Genomic DNA, 13,479 nt, shown 5'->3' with positions numbered 1-13,479 from the left:
AGAGGAAGCGTTGGTAAACGCACTCATTGTATCTGTTCAAGAGACTTTAAGGTTACAGGGTATTCCATCAGAAATAGCTGAAACTGAGATCCCTTTTGGGACTAAAAAGCGCATCAAAGTGGCAAAGGTTTTTCCATTGCCCAAATGTTTTGGCAATCCAATCGATGAAGAATGGCGTCTGCCAAAACGCACTTTTAATATTTCCAAACGCATTGACAGGCGTTATCCGTTTGAGGAAACCCTTATTAAGAAATGGACAGAACCACCTGTGGTGGATTCACCAATCGCTAGATTGAATAAAGCCACGGTTATTCCTTTAGAAGACGCTCCGTCTTTTAAAGATCCAGTGGATCGCAAGATAGAAGCTATGTCTCGCACCATGTTTTCCTTGATTGGATCAGCTTTCAGGCCAATAATTGCTATTGGTTTGGTTTCGCAGGCTGTAACTGAATGGACCAAGTGGTTACGCCGGGACTTAGATGAAGTCCCTCAGGCGGTATCAGATTTGTTGGAACAAATGATACAGGGGTTACAGTTTGTATGTGATGCGGCGTTAGACGCCACTCCATTAATGGCGCGAGCATCAGTCTCAGCAGTGGTTCTCAGGCGTACACTGTGGCTAAAAGGTTGGATAGCCGACCAAGGTTCCAAAAAAGCATTGACTAATATCCCCTTTTCAGGAGAACGTCTATTTGGAGCCAACTTAGATGAGATCATTAAGGATCTCACCGGTGGAAAAAGCACCTTTTTACCGCAAAATTTTAAAGGTAGAGGAACTCGTCAAAGACGAGGGCCTTCTTTTTCTGCTCACAAGAGGTTTTTTCGTCCAGCGGGTGAAAAAACTAAGTCCTCCAAGGTTCCTACAGGAGGCGTCAGGGGTCGTTGGTCGGGCAAGCAAAAGCCCGCCCCCTCCAGACCTGAAGATAAACCATCCAAAGCCTGAAGGTGCGCCCCCACCCATAACTGGGGTGGGGGGACGTCTTCGCCGGTTCCCGGATCCATGGCTTTCCAGAATCCCGGACAAATGGGTTTGCGAAGTCATAAAGTCAGGGTACAAGATCGAGTTTCGATCTCTCCCACCGGCGCGATTCTTCCCTTCCAATATCCGACTATCTCCGGATCGTCTAGAAGATCTGCGGAGAGCAGTCACAGATCTACTACAACAAGGAGTGGTAGTCCACGTTCCTTGGACAGAACGGTTTCAAGGGTTTTATTCAAACCTGTTTACAATACCCAGGAAAGAGGGCAAAGTGCGTCCAATTCTGGACTTAAGAGCACTCAATTCTTTCGTCAACATAAGAAGATTCAGAATGGAGTCCATTCGCACGGTAGCAGCCTTCCTGCATCCAGGGGATGTCTTAGCGTCCATAGACATCAAGGACGCCTATCTTCACATTCCCATTTTCGCAGGACATCAGCGTTTTCTACGCTTTTCCGTAGAGGAGAACCACTATCAGTTTGTGGCGTTACCTTTCGGTCTCGCCACGGCTCCGCGGGTCTTCACAAAAGTGTTGGCCCCTATGTTGGCACTTCTGCGCCAAAGAGGTATATCAATTCTAGGCTACCTAGACGACCTTCTGCTTCATGCAGAGTCTCCTCAGACCTTGCTACAAAACATAGAAATTACTATGATTTCTTTACAGGAATTCGGGTGGCTGGTGAACCAGCAAAAGTCTTTTCTGGTTCCCACCCAGAGGCTCGAATATCTGGGTCTAGTTCTAGACACAGTCAGGACAAGAGTGTTTCTTCCGGTAGGGAAACTTCGAAAGATTCAATCAGCAGTCCAGTTGTTACTGTCCAACAGCTGGTCTTCCCTTCGGACTTGCATGAGGGTTCTGGGGTTGATGGTGGCTTCATTCGAAGCAGTCCCATTTGCCCAGTCCCATACCCGAATTCTTCAGCAAGAGATTCTCCTCAGATGGAATCGGAATCCGGAATCCCTGGACAATCAGATACGATTGAGCAAACAGACCAGAGAGTCTCTGGTTTGGTGGCTTCGGTCTCCAATGCTCAGCCAGGGAAAGTCATTTCTGCCAATATATTGGATGATAGTGACCACGGATGCCAGTCTATCCGGATGGGGAGGAATTCTCGGTCAATTATCTGCCCAGGGACTTTGGTCCCCGGAAGAATCCAGATTACCGATAAATGTATTGGAACTGAGAGCGATCAGACTTTGTCTGATTCACTGGACCGAGCAGCTCCAGGGCAGCCCGGTTCGGATCCAGTCGGACAATGCCACGGCCGTGGCTTATGTCAATCACCAGGGGGGCACCAAGAGTGTCCGAGCGGCCAAAGAAGTGGCTTGCATTCTTCGCTGGGCGGAACGATTTGTTCCAGCAATGTCTGCGGTGTTCATTCCGGGGGTGGAGAATTGGCAGGCAGATTATCTCAGCCGTCAGACCCTGGATCAGGGGGAATGGTCCCTCCATCCAGACGTTTTCCACCAGTTGTGCCTTCGGTGGGGCACCCCGGATGTGGATCTGTTGGCATCACGATTCAACAGGAAAGTTCAGAGATTCGTGGCTCGCTCCCGCGATCCTCTAGCAGAAACCGCAGACGCACTGATCGCCCCGTGGGGGCAATACCAGCTAATATATGCCTTCCCTCCTCTCGCGTTACTGCCAAGACTTCTTCGCAGGGTAGAGGAGGAAGGAATCCCAGTAATCCTGGTAGCTCCGGACTGGCCTCGTCGAGCTTGGTATGCCGACATGGTCAGACTGGTGGCGGACGTCCCGTGGAGACTTCCTCTCAGAGAGGATCTACTGTCTCAGGGACCGATCTTCCATCCTGCTTTACGATCGCTGGCTTTAACGGCCTGGCTATTGAGACCCAGGTGCTGAAGGACAAGGGATTGTCAGCTTCAGTTATTCCTACTCTAGTTGAAGCAAGGAAAGCGACTTCCAGAAAGATTTATCATCGCACATGGAAGTCCTACATTGCATGGTGTGAACCTTTGGGGTTCCGTCCTCGGTCTTATTCGATTAGTCGAATATTAGCTTTTCTGCAACAGGGGGTTGAGCAGAAACTGGCCTTGAGTACTATCAAGGGTCAGGTCTCAGCATTAGCCATCTTCTTTCAGAAGCCTTTGGCTACTCATTCCTTGGTGCGGAATTTCATCCAGGGGGTGCGACATCTGGCTCCGCCAGTGCACGCGCCGTTACCCCCCTGGGATCTTAATTTAGTGTTGTCGGTTCTTCAGAAACCTCCCTTTGAAGATATTAGGGAGATTCCTCTACCCACGTTGTCCCAGAAGGTGGCCTTCTTGGTGGCTATTACTTCTGCACGCAGAGTGTCAAAACTGGCCGCATTATCTTGTCGTTCACCATATCTGGTGGTTCATAGAGATAAGGTGGTTCTTCGTCCGAATCCATCCTTCCTACCAAAAGTAGTTTCAGAATTTCATCTGAATGAAGAAATTGTATTACCTTCCCTGTGTCCTAAGCCCAGTCATCCTCGGGAATTTGCTTTGCACTCCTTGGATGTGGTCCGGGCGATCAGGGTATACTTGAAAACGACAGACTCGTTTCGCAAGACGGATTCACTTTTTGTGATCCCAGATGGACCCAAAAAGGGGTTGCCTGCATCTGCCGCGACCATTTCCAGATGGATCAGACAGACGGTAGTGCAGGCTTATTCTATTAAGGGTCGGGAGCCCCCGTTCCCTGTTAAGGCGCACTCCACTCGGGCACTTAGTGCGTCATGGGCCTTTCGCCATCAGGCGTCAGTGGTCCAGGTGTGCAAGGCGGCTACCTGGTCGTCGGTGCATACCTTCTCTAAACATTATAAAGTTGATGTAATGGCATCGTCCGATGCCTCATTTGGCCGCAAGGTTTTGCAGGCCGCAATTTGAGGAGACCAGTGGTCTACCTCGAGGGTTTTTTCCGTTGGAAAATTTTTCTTTAGTCTCATTCTTTGTTTATAATGAGCCTTTAAAACTTCTAGTTTGGCACCGGTTGGGCCTACTAGATTGGATTTGATTTAGTCAATCCCACCCCTCATTTGTGGCACTGCTTTTGGATGTCCCAGCTCTTGAGAATCAAGAAGACTACGTCTGTCAATGAGCGATAGAGAAAAATGGATTTTTGTAAGAACTTACCGTAAAATCCTTTTCTCTTAAGCTCATTGACAGACGTAGTACCCGCCCCTCTATCATTGAGTTGGGTTGGGTTAATTTCTCTGTACTGCTTTAAACAGAACTGATTCCCTGTAGCAGAGAGAGGGAGGATATACCCTCAGGGACTGCCCCCTAGGGTGGAGCCAGAACATTTTTTCATTCTGCCTAGTCCTACTCCTGCGGAGACAACATAACCCAGCTCTTGAGAATCAAGAAGACTACGTCTGTCAATGAGCTTAAGAGAAAAGGATTTTACGGTAAGTTCTTACAAAAATCCATTTTTTTTTGTGCTGCATAGTTACTCATTACTATTATAAAAACGACCACTGCGAGAACAGTAGATGGCAGGTTTCATGAAGCTCAAAACATGTATTATCAGCGCATACGAAAATAAATGCTACTGTATGTATAAATAAAAGCTGCATTTGAAATAATAAAAAACAATATGATTTTTAAACTTTTGACTTATTTCTTTAATAACTACATAACACAGTACTTGTACTTTTACTTTCAGTACTTGAGTAGCAATTTTTTTTTCAAAACTACTGGTACTTTTACTTTCAGCACTTGAGTAGTAAAATTTAAAAAAAACTACTTGCAATACTTAAGTACAAAAAATGTTGAATACTTTAGTACTTCTACTCAAGTCACTTTTTGATCGAGCACTTGTACTTTTACTCAAGTATGGGTTTCAAGTACTTTATACAACTCTGAGGATTAGTGGGGAAGTGTTCCTGTAGTGAAGTTCCTAACTCATACTTTTCTTTCTCTTCTCTAGAATGGCTACATCGATGGTCAGTTGCAAAGAAGAGGAGTTTTCCCAGCATCCTTTGTGCACATTTTAACTGATTAGAAAGCACAATCTCAAGGACGTGACATGAGCCAAAATAAGAGAAAACCAGAGTTTGGGGTCGTCCGATAAAATGTTCTGATTTGGTTGTATATAATGTTGGCCTTTGTATGGATCACTCCTTGGCCTGGTAATGAAAGAGCAGATGGCAGAAATATGGCAAAAGGACCAATTCCAACTGCTTAGACTGTGCTGGTCTATGGCCTTCTTAATAAACAAGGGACCACACCATCATCACCAAATCCGTGACTCTCCAAACCATGTAATGTGAGAGATAAAAGGGGTTAATAGACATGCATTTTATGCTTGTGCTGTGCCTTGTAATGCATATAGCTTTGTGTCATTTTTACAGATATAATCCTAATAATGTGTCAGCTTAGCTGCAAAAGTACAATCTATACAGCACACAACTTGGGGCAGTTGTGTCCACAATAACAGCAGGAATAAACAAAAGACACTGCTTGGGTAATAAGCTCTATATTTTATGGACCTGGCACATCCATATTTCTGAAACTGTGTTCAGCAGAACAAATAAACTTTAATGCTGCATTAAGCGAGATTCCCTTGAAGGAATCCTTCTATGGGGAACTAAAACTTCACACATATTGGAGACTGAGCCATGAAGTAAATGGCTGTTACAGTTGGAAAAGACCATATCACACTAACAGGGGTGCTTCCAACAGTCAGGGTGGCAACGTGCTATGCAGTTTCATTGCAGATGATCAGATCTACTGGCAGGTTTGACAGGTATTAAAACTATGTTATTGAAAGAACTCAAAAAAAAAACTTGAATTAATACTAGTGACAGACTGCCCCATATATACCATTTTTTATTTTTCTTTCTCAATGATGTTTATTACGATTTTCAACACAAGAAGGAAATAGAATTAACATTACACGGTAGTGACAGACCGATACTATGCCACTGATCCTCTCCCATACAAAATTAATTCACAAAATAACCAAACAGTTAACAAGAGGTTATTACTGACATATTATTTTAATACAATAAAACCAGGAGATCAGGTAACTTCCAAATTGCATCATTTTTTATTTTTGACAATAATTACTCTATAAACAAAATCTTGTACTGTGAGGAACATGGAGGGAATCATTCTTCACCTCTTCCCCAAATGTATGTTTGCTTGGCTGTTTTTGCTATCAATACTTCTAATACTTTAAGTGCCAGTTCACACTAGTGCAATGCCAGACATCGCATGTGATTCTCACCGCATTGCTGTGCAGAACTCGTGCGATGTCTGTGCGATGCGATTTTAGCCATACAAAATGTATGGCTGAAATTGCATCGCATTCACACCAAAATGGTACAGGACCCTTTTTTTGGTTCGCACTGGAATCGTACCGCATGGGCGTTCACGCCTATGCAATCTGATTCCTGCACCATTTTCACAGTTCGCACTGCCATCTGCAAACCCACTGGGGGTGTCATTAACTTTACATTGACACCCCCAGCGATTCGCAGATCTCAGTGCGAATCATTGTGCGATTCTGGTTCGCTGCAAGAACCGGCACTGATTTGCAGGGTTTCCTGCATCGCACCAGTGTGTCCCGGGACTTATACCTATAAACAAACTTGCAGTGAGGAAAGTTGCAATGAAGTCAGAACTCCCAATTTGTCTAATTAGATGAGTAAGAATATTAACGTTAGCTTAGTACAACAGCCAGAGAACTACATTTTTCAAAAGGAGAGGTCAGTATTGGCAGCCCATATATTCCCCCTTTTGTGAAGGTTAAAGGATAAGTTCAACTTTTGGAAGATGTTACATGTTCCACCTTTATTTAGGATGGAACATGTAATATGTTCCTGCAGCTGCAGCCTCTCCCCCTCCATCCCCAGTGACAGCGGGCAGACATCTTCTTAGAGCGCCTGCCTAAACTGTTTGACCCGCAGCCACTTCATTCATTCACAGTCCTCTGTGAATGGGGAAACTACAAGTTCGGCAGCCTTTGCAGCTGTCTGCTTGTAGTTTCAATGATCTACCATAGCGCTATTGAACGCTCTTGTAGTTCATTCATTCTTCCTGTCAGTGTGTATCTGTCTGACCGTACGAGGTATGAGCAGACAGATAAACTGAGAAGTCTGCAGGAGTTCTGCATGGCACCCGCATTCTGCTGATGGCAGGTGCAGTGCTTTCCAGGCTCCAAGTAAAAAAAATGACAATAAATGCAAAAAAGATGTGCATGCATTTTTTTAAAAAAAGTAAACTGATTCTTTAAGGGAACACATTAGGAAATTATCATTTAACTGCCAGCTAGGCATGGGACTTTTCTTTCAAGCAATATACTTATATAATATACTTTGTTGTCTTTGTTATTGATTGTTCACATGACCACCAAATTGTTAAAGAACAATATTTTCCCTCTTGGTGAATGATCAGACTTTACTGGTAGTCTTTCCCATATGTTGTCCGAGGCTGAAAACAAAAAACAATAAATTCTAACAAGTCTACCCAACTGTTCATCTGATAATGGTGCTCTGATCTGAACTTTGCATGCATATACACAAATCAGCCATTGGAAAAGGTTTGAATTGTAAATAAATGGTTCATCCCCTGGCATCTCTTATAACTTGATCTGTTCTGTAGGATGTGACCCAACATAGCTGATATATGTGTATTCTTTCCATAATCTGTTGTAAACACAGTGTTACCACCCCCTCCTGCCAGCCCTTTGATACCCCAACTGACTTCAAAGCACAATAGGACTCTCCAATCATACCACACAGACCCCCCCCCCCCCCCCCACCGAAAATAGAGCAGGGGAAGGGTTAGAACCTTTGTCAGGTTTTTTTCTGCTATCTGGAGCACATTTAGAGAGATTAACTCTTATTTCATTTCCTCTCCTGCTGTAAACATTTAACCAGACAGGAAGCTAAGGTAATTCTTTAACAGCAACACAGACAGAAATAAATATGCTTTTGTTTTTTTGTCTATGGGGAACGCAGGCTGCCTCAGCCTGGCTTTTCGAGTCCTGCGTCCAGACCTGGCTGGACTGAATGTGCCAGAATAGCCTGGAAGTGACTTTCAGGCACTGGGCTCCATGTAGGGTGCTTTCTAGACTCTGTTCTGTTAAATGTAAGCCATGGATTGTTTTCCAGGTCCGGAGATGTTGGCCTTGCATTAGCGCTTGCATTGTCTTGCATTGTCTTGCATTGACTCGCTTAAAGGATAAGTTCACCTTTAAAAAAAATAAATAAATGCACATATTTTTGCAGGAAGAAAATTTGCATTTATTATTTTTCCCTTCAGGAGCTTGGAGAGTATTGCACCCCTGATCAGGTGATCAGGGGTGCAATGGTCGGCCTTCTTCACACAAGCCCTGCAGCTTTCTGTCCATACCTTCATATGGGCTATCTGTTGGGCTTGTAAATGAACCACAAGAGTGCGTATCTGCTCCCTCTCAGTTCATTCAGAACTATAAGCGATCAGCCAGAAACTGTGAATGACGTGGCAGTGTGGATGGAGCCCTGCATGGCTCTACTGTTTTTAAATTGTGACAGCGGGTGGGGAGGATCCCCACCCGCTGTCACACTGAGGGGGGAGGGAAGGAGAACTGGCATCAGGAGCTGGAATATTTTAAATATGGACGGAGCTAGTAACATGTTCTAAAAGGTGATCCCATAAAAGGCCAGTTGGGCCGAGCACCCAAAGGTACCTCAATTATTCCTGATTCCCACTGATTTGGCAGTGGAAGGGGTTAACACTATGTGACTAAGCGCAGATGCTATTCAATAGCTGGAGTGTCATGTGCATGATCTGCACTCACCTTCCTGCTATAGAGCACCATTGAAGCATCATTTCTATATAGAAGAGGCTCTTCCTGCTTGAAAAGAGTCACATGTAACTTCAGTCTGCCCACCTACAATGACTTTAATCACCTCCCGCACCCTCTCCTGCACTTGCTGTATCTTATTTGCTTTTGGTCCTATCGGTTTCCAAGCCATCACCCGCAGGGACTGTGTCTGATTCGAAGTCGCTCTAGTCCTTGACAGATGAGCTTACGTCTGAGGAGTTGCAATATACTGCTATTGCTTCCAAATTAAGAAGACCTTTTTAGCTCCTATTGATGAATGAAACACCACTCTGAAACTAGAGGATTAACCCCCCCCCCCCCAACTAATTGTCAAAATGTAAAAAAAAAAACACCCACCCTTGTCACTCATTCACAGTGATTTGTGAGCGGAAAACCTTAGCGGCTGTCGGCTTGTAGTTTTCAATTGACTACCATGGAGCAGTGAGCGCTGTGGTAGTTCATTGTTTCTTCCTGTCAGAGTGTATCGGCTTGCCCGTATGAGGCATGAACAAGCAGATACACTGACAGGTCTGCAGGAGTTATTGATCTGCTGATTGCGGGTGTAATGCTTTACAGGCTCCTACAAAAAAAAAATGCACATTTATTTACCTGCAAAGAAAAAAAAATGTGCATTTATGTATTTTTTTAGTAAAAAGGTGAACCTATCCTTTAAATACTTCCTATGTCCCTCAATAGACTCCAGGAAAAGATTTTACAGTGAGTTCAAAAATCTTGTTTTTCTTCTGGCCTTCTGTTGGTTGCATCTTAAAAGGGAGATCTGCTGCTTAAAGGGCCAGTCCATCCAAAAGTGATAATTCAGTTAAAGGAGCAGCCTGGTAGACTAGGTCAGCTCTTAGCTTTGTATATATCATAGAACAGAGAGCTATCTCCCTGTCGTATTTTCTCATTCTGTTCTTGTCCATCTGACAGTCTGGAAAAACAGCGTCCACCCATACCTAAATTACCGATTTGTGTGGACTGAGGACTTGTTCACTCAGGCGGCCAGGAAGCAGTATAGGCAGGTGGTTAAGCTGCATTTTAAAGGCCCCCACTTAAATCTCAGACAAGTTTTATTCATCTGAATTTCTAGCCTTGCCCACTTAAAGTGAGCCTGAACTCAAAAAGTGAAGATTTGCTCTTAGGAGCATCTAGAAATGTTTTTCTGTGCCTAAGCAATGCCCTAAAAATCAAAGAGTCTTGGAATCCTCCTGAAAAAAAGCGGTGCGGTGCATTTTCTGTGCCTAGGCACTTCTATTCTGTATAGCCTCATAGTTGCATTTCTGCATTGTGACATATAAGGCACTGCTGCCTCTTACTTCTAGTCTCAGGAGATTTGGAGATGTCACTTATATGCTGCTTGCTAGAGAGGAAGCTTCTGCTTAATTTTTTCAGTAGATCTCTGTTTTCTCTACCTCCTTATAACGCTTCCTGGATTTTCCCCCACCACTCTTCAAGGGGCAGTTCTGACATGAAGAAGCTAAGCGCTGTGCCTCTTCCAAGACGGCAGCCTCTACATAGAGACAGTGCAGAACATGGTATGGTAAGCTAGGCATGAGGAAGTGATCAGCTGCATGGAGGCTGCAGGCAATACTGCCCTCTGCTTGCCTTTTTTGGGCACAGCTTGTAGAGTACAGGTCCTTTTTTTGTAATGCACCCATCTCAAGCAAGGTTCCATTCTCCCTGTTATATTTTATAGATACTTTATATTATGGAAAATATAGTAGGAAAAGTCAGACTCCATATAGTAGGGGGAAAGTTGTGGATCCTGATACCAATAAAGTCCTCATGAAGAAAAATAATGAAAGATTTGGTAATATATATAGGGCACACATGCCAATATTCCCAAACTAAATGACACTCCAAACCATTTAGTTTCCACGCAGGTGATATCACTGACAAATGACCAAATTCTGCTTAGTTTGAATAAAGAAGTCCAACTTCAGTCAAAAAACAGTATTATTTTGGTTTGGGGGGAAAGGCCTAGAACTTTGACTGTTTTTTGCCACTGTCCATATCGTCACTGGCAAGCATGCCTTCCACTTCCTGTCCTGGCTTCATCCCCTTCGGCAATAGTACTGTCCACTTTCTGTCCTAGTTGTGTCCTAATTGGCAAGAGTGCTGTCCACTCTCTGTACTGGTTGCATCCCCATTGACGATATTGCTGTCCACTTCCTGTCCTGGTTTGCACCCTCATTGGCAAGATTGCTGTCCATTTCCTGTGCTGGCTGCATCCTTATTGGCAAGATTGTCATCCTTTTCCTGTCCTGGTTGCATCCCCATTGGCAAGGTTGCCATCCTTTTCCTGTCCTGGTTGCATCCCCATTGGCAAGATTGGCATTCACCTTCTGTCCTGGTTGCATCCCCATTTGCAATATTGCCATCCACTTCCTGTCCTGGTTGCATCCCCATTGGCAATATTGCCATCCACTTCCTGTCCTGATTGCATCCCCATTGGCCATATTGCCATCCACTTCCTGTCCTGATTGCATCCCTATTGGCAATATTACCATCCATTTCCTGTCCTGATTTCATCCCTATTGGATATTTTACCAGCCACTTCCTGTCCTGGTTGCATGCCCATTGGAAGAAAATTGTCGTCCACTTTCTGTCGTGATGGCATCCTGTCTCATGGGGTGTCAACAGGGCAGTAACCAACATGAAAACTCCACAGGGAGAACACAGATAAATATAAAAACCTGATGAAGGCTCTAACCCTTTACCTTCGGCTGGAGGTGGGCTTTAATCTTCCTTGGCCAAAATATGTTTCAGGATTTTGTGGAACAGAATACCATATGAAACATTTTAGCTCTGTGTTCTAGGATGATGAAAGTTCAACAAAACTGTGATGCCCCATTTCCTGCTGTGCCCTGTACTTGCTGTACATAGAATCGTATAAATAATAATAGTTCAGGTAATATATATCTCTATTTATGCAAAAATGTTTAACTTGCCAAGAAAAAAAAATAAAAATATACTAATGATTGTATCAACAAATGTGTGGTTTTTTTTTCTAAGGAAAGTCTTATTGCAACTAGATTACCACCTTGTGCCTTGGAGAGGAATTATTCTATAATTGCAATGTGAGCAGTTGGTGGAAATTGTATTTTTTATGTGCGTCTCCATCATATGCTTCTTTCTGTCTGTTAATTTCATAAACATTTTTAATATAGAAATTAAAATTGATCCCTCCAAGTGGAGATTGGTATATCAGATATTGCAATCAACATGTTTGCTGATCAACTACAGATAACGGGAATAAACACAAAGGGAGAACATTGATCTCAATAAAAATATATTACAGAGCTCTGGACAAAACTTGCCTTAAAATTAGTTTTACCACATGCTTAGCTACTTAGCAAGAAATTCAGCATGAGTGTGTGTAGCCCTCTTTTGGGGCCAGGTAATGAAGGGGGATTATGAGAAATGGTCCTCTCTAAACAGGATATTGCGCTAAACCTGTATGTAAATAAGAGTACCTTCGCTGAGTAGAATTGATAATAAAGTTGGCAGTAACTCCACCCAGGACTGGGCCTCTGCGAAGAGAGAGGATTCCCTTCATATGGAATTATCCAGTAATCTAATCAAACTAATTGGAAGTAGAGCTACTCCTGCAACCAGCATATAACATTAACCATAGGTATACAGCTGCACACCAGTATAGAAATAATACAAGCTTTATATAAGAAGAGATTAATACAGCACATACATCCAATCTACAAACCGGTATTATCCGCAAAGGGTCTGATAGAAGTCTTGGTGGAATTGACCACATATACCTGGGTATATAGAGATTTTTCTAGATGAATTAGCAAAATCCACTTGCAGGGGCCCCTGAGGAAGATGCGGCATCTGTTTTGTGTTGGAGACCAGACGTCAAGATCTGCGGTGATAAGACCCTCCAACCATTACTCAACCAGCCTGGTTTACAAATACAGTATACATACCAAAATTTTAAATATTCTATATTCTTTACCTGCAAAAGAGAATAACTTCAAAATTTATTGTAAAGTATACACAATGTATGACTTGATAAAGTCACTATAACAAGATAATAACTCTACCATAATCATCATTGATATACAGGTGCATCTCAAAAAAATTGAATATCATCAAAAAGTTAATTTATTTCAGTAATTCAATTGAAAAACTGAAACTCCTATGTTATATAGGTTCATTACACATAGTGATATAATTCCAGCATTTCTTTCTTTTAATTTTGATGATTATGGCTTACAGCCGGTGAAAACCCAAAATTTAGTATCTCAGAAAATTAGATTGTTGTGAAAAAGTTAAATATTGTAGACTCATGGTGTCACACTCCAATCAGCTAATTAACGCAAAACACCTGTAAAGGTTTCCTGAGTCTTTAAATGGTCTCTCAGTCTGTTTCAGTAGGTTACACAATCATGGGGAAGACTGCTGACTTGACAGTTATCCAGAAGACCATTATTGACACCCTCCACAAGGAGGGTAAGTCACAAAAGGTCATTGGTAAAATAAGCTGACTGTTCAGAGTGATGTATCCAAGCATATTAATGGAAAGTTGAGTGGAAGGAAAAAATGTGGTAGAAAAAGGTGCACAAGCAACAGTGATAACTGCAGCCTTGAGAGGATTGTGAAGCAAAGGCCATTCAAGAATTTGGGGGAGATTCACAAGGAGTGGACTATGGCTGGTGTCAGTCCTTCAAGAGCCACCACA

The 13,479-nt window shown here is 43.2% G+C and overlaps 1 protein-coding gene across 2 annotated transcripts in view; it reads left to right on the top strand.

Annotated features, from left to right (window-relative positions):
• Positions 1–5,680, top strand: part of LOC309566657 (arf-GAP with SH3 domain, ANK repeat and PH domain-containing protein 1-like) — a 348,714-nt gene extending 343,034 nt beyond the window's left edge. For both annotated transcript variants that reach the window (XM_082271898.1, XM_082271897.1), the window contains one exon: positions 4,896–5,680. In XM_082271898.1, the coding sequence (XP_082128024.1) occupies positions 4,896–4,970 (75 nt within the window). In that variant the 3' untranslated portion in view covers positions 4,971–5,680. The remainder of the gene's footprint in view (positions 1–4,895) is intronic.
• The last annotated feature ends 7,799 nt before the right edge of the window (positions 5,681–13,479 follow it).

Source organism: Pelophylax lessonae, assembly GCF_965119305.1.
Source record: "Pelophylax lessonae genome assembly, chromosome: 11".
In the NCBI taxonomy this organism is placed as follows: Eukaryota; Metazoa; Chordata; class Amphibia; order Anura; family Ranidae; genus Pelophylax; species Pelophylax lessonae.
The sequence above is the reverse complement of the archived record's forward strand: the minus strand, read 5'-3'. Positions and strand labels throughout refer to the sequence as shown.